General features: G+C 34.8%; 2 protein-coding genes across 2 annotated transcripts in view; both read right to left on the bottom strand.

Moving 5' to 3' along the window:
• AdoR (Adenosine receptor) overlaps nucleotides 1-9,437 on the bottom strand; it is a 49,504-nt gene extending 40,067 nt beyond the window's left edge. Inside the window, exon 1 of the mRNA XM_013325084.1 lies at nucleotides 8,623-9,437. Coding sequence (XP_013180538.1) covers nucleotides 8,623-9,061 — 439 coding nt within the window. The 5' untranslated portion in view covers nucleotides 9,062-9,437. The remainder of the gene's footprint in view (nucleotides 1-8,622) is intronic.
• A 341-nt stretch (nucleotides 9,438-9,778) lies between these two features.
• On the bottom strand, nucleotides 9,779-11,793 carry slim (scruin like at the midline). The gene is made up of 3 exons (XM_013324946.1): nucleotides 11,332-11,793; nucleotides 10,984-11,195; nucleotides 9,779-10,614 (listed from the first exon to the last, which is right to left on the bottom strand). Exons 1-3 carry the CDS (start codon nucleotides 11,656-11,658, stop codon nucleotides 9,960-9,962), a joined length of 1,194 nt encoding a protein of 397 aa, XP_013180400.1. The 5' UTR covers nucleotides 11,659-11,793; the 3' UTR covers nucleotides 9,779-9,959.
• Nucleotides 11,794-12,249: the final 456 nt, after the last annotated feature.

Raw genomic sequence — 12,249 nt, 5'->3', positions numbered from 1 at the left:
ATTAGCAGATTTTTTTGTAAATTTACTAATATTTCTTTGACCATTCCAACTAAGCTCTAGGCTTGTGCTAGGATATGGTTTACGACAATAGTCGAATGGCGAGACTCGAACCCCCGACCTCGTGATCGGAAATCCGTATGCTTAACCATTAGGCTAGTGACGCTTCAAAAAAAAAGAATTAAATAATATAAGAAAAATTTGGCTTCATAAACATGTTATCTTATGATCTAACTTACGCCTAATAACAATAATAATGATGTACACCAAGAAGGTAATTATACAAATTAAAAATAAATAAATTTTAAAACCAAACATTAATTTTCATTTAAATAACTTAGAACATTATTGTTATTTACTACATAATTCCCAAAAAGACAAAGACAAGTTGTACAACATAATAAAACAAAATAACAATGACAAAGATTATTTCAAATATATTACTGTTATATATGTTAGTAATAAGTATATTGTTATACTAAATTATTTAATTCGAGTACAAAAACGAAGCCAACATCTATGAGCCGTCTACCATACACTTAATATTACAACTAAGCACTTGTATTATTTCATTCTCTTTGACAGAACAGACTGCAGTTTTTATTAATCATTTCTACATTTTATTATTACAAATGCGAAAGTAACTCTGTCTTGCTTTCACTCCTAAACTACTGATCCGAATAATGAAATTTAATACGTAGGTATTTTAGAGCCTGAGAAAGGACATATGTTACTTTTTTTAAAGGGTAGAAAGATGAGATGAAGAGTTGTATGAGTGATGAAGAATTGAATATGTTTTATTGTATAAGTTTAAATAATTATTATCCTACCTGAAGATAGTATATCACGCGAACGAAGTCGCGGGCATGGCTAGTACAAGTATAAATAATACACTCAAAATTCTATTCTAAAAAAATAAAAATAAATTTCCCTTAAATTAGTTTCCCCATCTTACATCAAAAGGTCTAATTAGCATTCCTAAAAAAGTTAAAATTTTATGAAGTCATAAGTACGTCTTTCTAATTCAGCATACAGGCACTTAAAATTTAAATGGAATCAGCATTTTAATTGTTGCCATCCTAGACTCTACCAAAATGTAACAAATGTATGTAGATTATGTTACGTTTTTCATTTTAGTGAATAGTAACCGTGTTGTTGTTAGAAAAATAACTAGTTGTCAATGTCGGGTTGCATGGAGTTTCATCAATATGTGATTTCTTTTGCGTGAAACAACTTTGACAAAAAATATAAATTCCTATAACAGTTGCTAAGGTTAAAGGCAACCAAACGTAGACCGGCAACCCGTGGGGTCTCATTGTATCCGCGTAGTTCTTTAACAAAGCGCACGGGATCATCACATGTTCATTTTTAATCGTCGAATTATGCCATATCACACATTCTTGATCCTTTGTCACTTTTATAACGGTACCATTGTTGTGTACTAAAGCTCTTACGTTAATCTGAGCTGTTGTAATATCCAAAGGATGAGGGTTCTTCAAGAAATTATTGGAACTGTCCACGAAAGACGACATCATTAGGCACGGAAAGGTTGTTTCTTCGAAGAGATTTTGATCAACGATCTGCAGACTGCATTTCTCGTCGGGGCGTCGTTCATACAGGGTATAATGCCATTGTTCGTTAGATGCGCGGCCGAGGTTGTATAGAGCTAATCCACTTAGTAAATCCCCATATCTGCCTCCGTACTCTCTGTATTTATAGACGTAAGTCGGCGGTGTACCATGGTAGACGGGATATGCGACGAGCGACGAACATTGCTTGCACATGAAGTAAATGTGGTTGGGCGGGTGGTACGTATAGTGTGGATGATGGGTGCTGACGTATCCATGCGGTCTGGCATGGTTGTCGTCGAATCTTCCTCGTGGTCCGCCGTTAATTTTAGCAGTCACAATATTTATAAACAAGAGGTAAACGATAACGTACAGTGTCATAGTGCAGCGCATAGGGCGGGTACCGGGGCGCGACTGGCTACGCGTCGCCCGGGGTGGCTCGCCGCCGCCGCCAGGGAGACGACCTGGCGCCACTCTGTCGCCCTCGTTTACACGTCACGGGAAAATGAATAGATGGAAAATAGTTATAAACAGTGATTGGATTCTATTTATAAACATGTGGATTGAAGGTCTTTGCTGTCTTATTTATAATTCAGCAATCAACAAGTACAAACTTAATTAACAGCAAAATTTAGAAATGCTAAATTTATACAAGACAACGAACTTTAAATTTTATTCAGAATTCTCGGAACAACGTTTTAAGAAATCGTAACATCAAGTTAAAACTAGCATGTTTATACAGAGTGTCCGTAAATAGTGTGCACGAAAATTGGTATTACATCCGGACACCCTGTATCTTGTTTCACCCATATAGAGTCGTAATAGTTAAACGTTCATTAAATTATCTAAAATACAGTCCTCGATATGTTTCACCTTTCTTGCTTATTGTATTTACAATTGCATTTAAAATAGATTCAAGAAACGTTGTCGTTTGAGTTCTTCAATATTCTTACCAGGTGTACGAGTAGTGACTGGTATCAGTGGCGGGTATCAGTGTCGACCAGTGCGGACAAAGCGCGCCTCCGCACCGCAGCGCGCAAAGCGACTACTTCCGATCGACAATATCCTGACCATTGTCGACACAACGGCTTCACTAAATGCTTGCGTCATGCTAAATCCTACACGCGGAAATACAGCATCTCCTTAAAACCAAAGAATATTATATTCATATAACTATAAGGCGTCACTCTAAACAGGATTTTATTCTTATTACGTATATATATTTTTCACTCAACATTTTCATATTTATTTACATGATTCAGTGTCCAAATAAAACTATAATTACTGTACTTATATTATGCTAAATGGATGTCTATATTGTCAAACAAAAACCTTTTTTTTTATAAGAGCAAACGAGCAGCGGGAACGCCGAGGTGTTCATCAACGCCCATGGACCATTGCAAGACCAGAGGCACTGCAGACGCGTTGCCGGCCTTTACCACTTTAACTTCACCTTAATGTAGGAAGTAGGAAAGTTTGGCATCGTTTTTTAAAACAAACGTATAATCATGACGAATGGTAACCGATTTTTAAACATCTCAAACAAAATGTTTTATATCTACTAATACAAGCACAAAGACAGACAGATTCACAATTTTTACATCGGCAAATCAATTCTATTGAATACAATTTATTTTTTCAAATAGCTTCATCCCAAGGATGTCCATAGTAACGAAGGTGAGTTGAACAGGTGTAATATATTTTACTGACCAAAACAATTCTAAACATTCACTCGTAAAGATAGATAAATGGCTCGATACGAAACTACGTAAAGTAAACAATATATAACGAAAATAGCTTTAAGTGAATCGTTCATTTTTCATACCGGAATGATTTGTACATAAAATGTTAACGTGTACGATTAAATAACACTAGCTGTCGACCGCGACTCCGCCAGCGCGGAATAGAAAATAACTTAGATATGTTAATTTCTTCGGAATCCCTTCAGCCGTTTTGGATATACCTTTTAACAAATATCCATCATTGAAACTTTCTCATTAATAATATTAGTTAGACTGTCCAAAAATTGATTCCATAAACCATCTTGATCAATAGCTACAAATTTCTACGAATTGAAATCTGTACAAAATCGATGTCTAAAATACTTTCAGGTTATGTTAAAAGTCACAAAACATTTTTCACACTCAAAGATTTACACACAGAGGGCAGAAAACTAAAGACTCTTCTTCAAGTAAATAGTTTGTTATAAAAAAAATCGAAAAGACACGAAAAATAATAGAACGGATTGATGTTTGTAAAGTTTTCCATAATGTATATTAGTTTATCAGCAATCAATAGATTATAACTAGTTGCTATCATTGATCATAGTCGTCATCTAAACATTTCACAATTCACATGTGATGTTGCGTACTCCCAACAATTCCAATTCGAGTCTATATGTTACTGGCTGACGCCTGCCATTTCGTCTACGCGCAATTAAAAAATAATAAGTAGCCAATGAGTTCTTCCAGACTATGATCTACATCTGTGCCTAATTTCAACGAGATCCATTGAGCCATCCTGGATATACCTTCAAATAAACATCCATCCACCTATCGCATTTAATTTAAGTAATATTTGGGTTGTCACTTAACTCAAAACAATTCAAACTAACGATTCTAATCTATATATATATATATATATATATACTACTACTATACTACTTTCTTATATATATATATAAGAAAGTAGTTAGTTACACTATTTATAACTCAAGAACGGCTTTATCGATATGGCTGAAATTTGATGAGGAGGTAGCTTAGAGCCAGGAGACATAGGACACTATTTATTCTTTTTTTTTCGAGTTTATGCCTTGAAGAGCCGCTTTTTATTTAACTTACTAATATTATAAATGCGAATGTTTAGATGGATGTGATGTGGATGGATGGATGGGTGGGCTACACTCATTAAGTTTTTTTATATACCAAGCGGACGGAGTCGCCAGCGACAGCTAGTAATCTTATAAAACAAATATATAACAATATCGTAATCATCTTTACAAAACGTAAAATAATTCTTTACTTTTGAAACTATGATATTGATGTTTTCATTTATCTTACGTAGCATTTCACTAGGCACCTGTGCAAACCAACCTTCGTTGTACAGTTAATACGGGCCATACGTGATACGAATTGAAACATCGCCCATGACCTGGCGAATTTAACACTTAAAAATATAAATAGGCATGTGCTAAAATATTATAAGTGCATGCAAACCGCCCGTACGATGAATGCCTTATAAATTTAGTACAAGAACAGATTAAAAATATTATCTATGAATTTATTTTCATAGCATCTGTTACTTTTTTTTTATAGAAATTCCTGTCTTTTTTTTATTAATGTACACTAAAATTTTGTTGATTCGCCAATTTGTCTAAATCGATATTAGAGTTTCCATTAAAATTATTGACATATATATTCCTATAGTATCGCTACACTTAATTATTCTGTTACATTCTTGTTAATAAAAAATTGAAAAGAAACAAAAAGTATTTATAGCCCAAACATTAACCTAATTTTTCTTACAAACTGCGAGCAGAAATTGGACAAAAGTATTTTTCTTCTTTCCTTTTTGTTTCATATCAACGACGATCACGTACTCAGGAAATGCGCGGTGAGTTCGCAATAGGAAATTAAAAGCAGGAACAATGTAACTTCGCTAAATATGATAATGAATCACAGCTAAGTGTTAAAAATAACCATTTGCAATATTAAAATATAAGATTATATTATTTCATCTACTCATAATTTGATGGTAATAAATTATTACAGACAGTCGCCTTCTTTAACATTCGCAGACTTCGTATGAAAAACTTACCTTAGGGCTCATTTAACGAATCTTAAGTGTAGCAGTGAGTTAGTGTTTCTGCTGTTAAAATGCGCCAGGGAGTATTTATTTTAAACTAGCTGTCGCCCGGGACTCCGTCCGCGTGGAATGAAAAGAAAATTAAGTTCCAGGCAATTATTCGAATTTTTCTTACCTTTTAAACCTTCCTTAGACCTCCACGAACATTTCAAGATAAGTTAAATCCGTTCAGCCGTTTTCGAGTTTTAGCGAGACTAAAGAACAGCAATTGATTTTATATACATATGAGCGGACCCGACAGACGTTGTCCTGTCTACACGTCTTTAATTTGAATAAATTAATATGAAGTTAATATTTGATGAAGATTGTGAATCTAAACCATTATCAGATCCCCTTGAACACACACAAAAAATTTCATCAAAATCGGTCCAGTCGTTTGAGAGAAGTTCAGTGACATACACACTCACAGAAGAATTATATATATAATATAAAGATATAGATTTGAGTTAACTTAGACATTGTAGCCAGTCACCGCAAATAAAACCACTGATTACTTGATAGTTATTTATAACTACGTTTACTATTGCGACAGTTGCACTAACCACAAGTACCGAGAGACAACTAAACAACAGAACAATCGTCAAATAAGTTGCTTGATTACTTAGGATAACGATTTGCAAAACAAGTCAATATTTTTTTTCGAATCTATAATATTACGTTTTATTCTTAAAGCCGCGAACTTTTTCACCCTCGTTCTCCAAACCTCGCCGTAACGGTTTGCTATTAAATTATTCAAACTTTCGTGAGACATTATACTATACTGATATATAAACACGGCTAAACACTCACGTATATTCGTCCGGTGGTGGCACCGACTAGTTTCGAGCCCATCGGGGGATCCTGACTCACTCACTAATCCTGATGAAGGGCGCCCGATGGGCTCGAAACTAGTAGGTGCCGCCACCGGACGAATATACGTAAGTCAATAATTTTCAATAATTAATAATTAAGTCTCCTTTTTTATATATTTTTCATGTATTATAAAAACATAACTAAGTACAAAGGAATTCTAAAAATCTTATTAATTGAACGTAACCACATTTACGACAGGCACTTTTATTTCAATCTTCTATTACTGAACGATTAAAAGTTTAACTTCTTTTATTTCCAGCGAATTACTGATATAAAACATTTTTTTTAATTTCTAAGAAGACATCTGTTGCAATCGCTTTTATGATCTCGCAACATTCCTAGAACATCGTACAAACGCTTATTGAACAACGAAATGATATTTTTAAAATTCGAAATAACAAACAACGTAATTTCCGATAATTGTTTTCTTTTCGACCTTGGTGCGAACTGTTCAAATCTAAGTTGTACAAGAATGCAATCAACAAGGAATCAAGGATAGACAAGTCAAGGGATTGAAAAACATAGGTAACTACCGTTTCACTGTCACTAGATATGAATTCACTAAATAATCGTGCAGTAACTCTTACCGCGGATTTCCGAGTCTTCTCTGTTTAAGTCATATTGTAATATCTGTTTTGTTAAAGGTGAAAAGACAGTGATGACGATATATATCATACCGAGATTTTGGGTTCAGAAACCCACGGTTAGGGAGGCGATGTTTAGTTTTATTTGTTTATCGTACTCATTTTTTCAGTCAATCTTCAATGGGTAAAAACCACCAAGAATGTCTGGTTTCACGATATAGTTTGTATGATGCAACAAAACGACATAAAATAAAATCATTACAGACACGAGATAGGACACAATTTCGATGAAATCAATTAAGCGCAATCGTCAGAAAGCCCACAAATGTGGCGACATCTCATCCAAATGTAATGTGGTGTCTGGAATTGGGTAATGGTCACCTTATAACCAAATAACGTCACAACCACCTACGTATAAACTTTTCGACACCTTTTAATTATTATCTGGAATATTCTTCACCATCGATTCGGCCCTTCAGTTAATGGTAAAAGGGTAAAAGTCATTACATAGCAATTTATAAAGAGTGGGTGGTCGAAATTAGTTTTTAAGTTTATCGTATCTTTTGTACAAAAACCTGAGTTAACATAATTAAAAAAAGAACTTTGTGAAATGGATGAATGGACAGAAAAGAATTGCGTCTTGATTTTGTTTACGTCAAATGACTTAACTTTTTACAGCTAATAAAAACGTAAGTAAAAGGAGAAAAAAAGGAATGCTAAACATTTACAGGGCTCACTAAAAGCAAAACGACATTTACGCTAGTATAATAATATATGACTCCCATAGCCTTAAGGAAAATGGAAAATTTGAATTCCATTTTCTGTGTTCGTAACAAAACTTCGGATTCAAATAAGGGACCTCGTGCATTGCAATGAGTACTTTTAGTTATTAAGCAATTGGAGCTTTAACCCATGGAAAATAATCATATTCCCCATCAAAAAGACTGTATGTTTAAAAAATGAGTAAAAATTAAAAATAATGAGTTAATTTTTTTTGTTATTCCTCCGAGCATATTAGCTTAATTTCTATTAAGATAAATAAAGCAATAGATACAACGAAAGCAGAGATTGCTAACTAGATTTACTAAGAGTTTATGTAACGTAATGTTTAGCTACTTCATAAAACAATTGTATAATAATTTTCGCTTTATAGCATCAAATTAAGTGACCATTTACGAAGAGTAAAGACTCGTGTCAATGTTTAAACATGTCATGTTGTGTAGTCATAGTTTAAAAATGCAAACAGCGTAGGCTGAAGTTTGTGATATTCACAAAATTGACTATAAATTCGGGTATTTTAAAAGACAGCCTAAAACGAATGTCAACCGAGCCTATATTGGCCAACAAAGAGTTTAATCTTGTTAAATAGTAATAAAAATTACGACGTAAAGTATTTATTACTTCTAGGACTACGTTGTAATACATGGGTTTGTTATATATCACATTTCTGGCAAAATTAATACAACGTAAGAAATTATTGTAGTTTCGATTATATGAAAATTAAATAATTTTTAATAGCACTTATTGGTACAAGGAGTAATTGACAATAAATCGACATTACACTGAACATAATCATAATTCGTCGTGTGAGCTAAAGCTATTGTATTCAAATGAAGATATCAATAAAAATAACGATCCAGTATAACCTTTGATAATGTATATCAATAACCCTCCCACAATGTTACGGCCATTCAGACCACTTAAGACATAAAAATATTGCTGGCGGTAAACTCACTAAAAGTATAATAAATACTCACATATTGCGGTCCTGGTGCGAACATTTCTGGAGTAGCACATGGGATAGAGGATAGCCCAGTAGCGATCGACTGACACCGCTACCAAGCAGAAGATGCTGATCGTGCATAGCATCACTAGCAAGGAAACCGTGAAGAGGCAAGCGTGGAGGTTCCTCGGCAGTCCCACCGAGGCCAGTATAGCGAATGGTATGCCCAGGAGGCCGACAAGAAAGTCCGCCACCGCGAGAGACACTATGTAGTAATTGGTGCGGCGCCGCAGCCTCCGATCGCGGCGGAACACGTATATCACCATGGCGTTGCCAACCACCGCCACCAGCGCTACCAGGATTTCCAAGGAAGTGTAGGTGGCGTGCAACTCTGGCGTCGGCGAACGGTGCGGCGCGGGGTCCGCCGTCGCCGTCACCGCCTCCGTCGACATCTGCTCACTCAACTCACTCATAACTCTTATATTATATTCTCACCGAAATACCGTTTAAGCTTAACACACATTTTTTAAATCACTTTAATCATCACATCTGCTTAAACAACTTCAGTTCCTATCAATTTTAAGGAATCGTAAAAGTTTTCTTCGAGACATTTTTGTTGCGTTTAAAATTATTCAGAAAATTCAAGCGTTGGATTTCAGTAATGATTTGATGTTTAAATGGTTTTGTTGCCACCCAGATGGCGATCACGGTTGTTTCGCGAGTCCAGCGTGTCCCGCTCGCGAGGCGCGCTTCCCAGCACTGCGGCCGCGAATTGGCGCGAAACCGGCGGCGGGACGCGCGCCCTACGTTAGCCGCTTGTCGCTCTACGCCGACGCGTGTAGCACTTGTTGAACACCGCAGACTATCGCCCTTGACAACCAAATTGACCGGCTTTATTGCACGCATTTATTCACGATTAACTAGCCGCTCGGAGATATCAAATGTAACCAACACTAAATCCGATTCAAATGGAACACACACAAAAAATATAGCAATAGGAAAATCAAGAGGAAAGCCACCACTCTTCCTAGTAATTCAAAATTTCTTGCCAAAATCGAAACTCGTAATTAAACGGCTATATATAGATTCAGTACTCTTCACTAAAAATATTTGCAAAAGTTGGGAATAAAATTCTAAGTAAAATAAAAAATTTCATAAAATGACATAGTTTATTAAATACCACACATACACATCATATATTGAGTGTAATTCACAATTCATTTATTATTTAGGGTAAAAATTATACCATTACGTTATTACGTTCTAGAAATTCTTAAATAAATATATAACACACTATGTCATAAGCTATTTACACCAAAAGATCATGAAATAGATAATATTTGCACACTAATTTCATATATCAATATGACTTCAAGTTAAATGCACCCTATCCACAAAATGAGCAGGAATGCCAATATTCAGTAGGCTTTTCTTATCAATTTGATCTAAATTAGGTTGAAAGTTTAGCAAAGCCTCCCAACAAATCTCACTCAACTTCGGTATACAGACCCAGACTTTATATAACGTGTTATTTCGACTAGTCGCATCATCCTTGGGTTCAATACCACCAAAAACATACATACAACCGTATGAAGTGATTGTAGATGAATGGAAATGCAGCGGGTGTGGTAATACAGTCTTTTGCATCAAATTCCATTGCATCTCTTTAATATTCAATCTCCAAATATCGTCAAACATTGATTGTCCATCAGAACCACCTACTACAAACACTTGGGGTCCCGCCTCTGTGTTAACTTGCACTGCACTATGACATTTCCTGGCTTGTGGCGCTAACGCTTCTCGCAAAGTATCATCAGCTTTTGGACTCAAAAATGACCATGTATCAGTATCTAGGTCGTAAACTGGTATTTCCATGAGCTCAAAAGCGTATTCGCCTGTCCCCCCACCAATTATATAGAGCTTGTTTCCAACCCGCGCTATTTCGTGTCGATATCTTCCTACTGGCTCACCATCTTGGCCGTTACCAACAAACACTTGCTCCCATTTCATTGTTCGAAGGTCTAACCTGTGTACAATGAGAGCTTTATGTTTATTTACAAAATTATTAAGAAAACAAACGAAAAAGAACAATGCAACGCAATGAGCACATTAAATAGTGGTATCTAATTTGAATATAAAATTTCTCATGTGAAATTAAAAATTTCAAGTGAATTCTAGTGGTTTCATTATAACAAAAAAAATTCTATGTAAATTTATGGGCAAAAGAATCCCCAAGCGCTCAGCAAATTTGCTATTAGCTATTAGACGTAACAAAATATTATAGTTATATAACATATTAGAAAATTATCCTGTCCAATCAAGATTATAATTGCCTTGTATTCCAACCTCTTTGTTTAGTGCTACTTGTTAGAGAAAATTAGTTAATACTACCTACCTATATATATCACAGTTGTATGCAAATCCATTGGTTCCGCCTATAGTATAAAAGTAGCCATTGTGACACAATATTGACTGTCCATATTGACCGGGAGGTCTTATTCCTGTTACATTTAAAATTTCCAATTTTGCATCACCGGGATTTGTCCGCCATGTTATAACATCATTGCTGCATTTATTTCCAAAAGGAGCACCAGTGCCACCAAATATCTGCAACAATTAAAAACATTGTTATCTTAAATTTTAGATGTGTTATAGGAAAAGTAACATCATACTAAGATTTCTTTATTAACAAACTACCCCATATTGTTTTTAAAATAAATCAGAAGACAAGGTAAAAACTAACCATTAGGTATCTTCCATTCATGCACATAGCATTTGATGCAAGTTCTTCAGGCATGTTCTGTACAACTTTGTGTTGTTTCCATTTCCTAGTAGCGATATTATAACTCCACAGTTCTTTGAACAGGGGCCGTTGTGGACTCCAAGTTGGATCAACTCTTTGGATGCTATTCAAGGGTAAAACGGGATTATAGCCTCCAAAACAATAAATGTTAACATCATCACAAACTATTCTATGGCCGCTACGAGGCCTGGGAACTTCAGAACCTCTAAATTTGACTTCAGTAACCTTAAAAGGCTCAAATATATAGTCCTGACTCGAGGATGTCATATTGCACTATAATCTACGACATATAAATTATATTCAAGAGTACTCTAAAGTCTCTAAAATCCTTTATTTTTATTATTTAATTGAATCTAAACCATAATGAGAAATTTTAAAATTAAAATACAGAAGTTTTTACTTCAAAATTACTTGACAACTTTGACATTATTAAAAAGCATGGTGGTCAAAGAGTATATAAAAGATGTCAAAATTAGTATATAATATACTCTGTACTAGGATTACGTAAATAATTTTAAATAAGTAATATTATTTACTAGTATAAAAGGAAGCTAATCTTATCTGAATAGATTTTATATTACACCAAGTCTCGTCATTCATGGTTCAAATTGTAGCACACGCTTATTTCGCGCTGTGGCCAATTAGTACTATCCATAATCTGAACAATCCATAAGATAGGCTGATAGCCATCTCTCATATCCGATAGAGCATAACATTACCTTCTGGATTGTGCCAATAAATCAACACAGGTAGAAATCAAACCATACAAAATCATTTTTTCTAAGTTCTTAAAAAGCAACAGTTATAGTAATAAATTAACATCGTTATTGTCTGTGTCCAATCCTTCGATTTAGGTTT

The sequence above is a fragment of the Papilio xuthus genome, unplaced genomic scaffold (assembly GCF_000836235.2).
Source record: "Papilio xuthus unplaced genomic scaffold, Pxut_1.1 DF824888.1, whole genome shotgun sequence".
In the NCBI taxonomy this organism is placed as follows: Eukaryota; Metazoa; Arthropoda; class Insecta; order Lepidoptera; family Papilionidae; genus Papilio; species Papilio xuthus.
The sequence above is the reverse complement of the archived record's forward strand: the minus strand, read 5'-3'. Positions and strand labels throughout refer to the sequence as shown.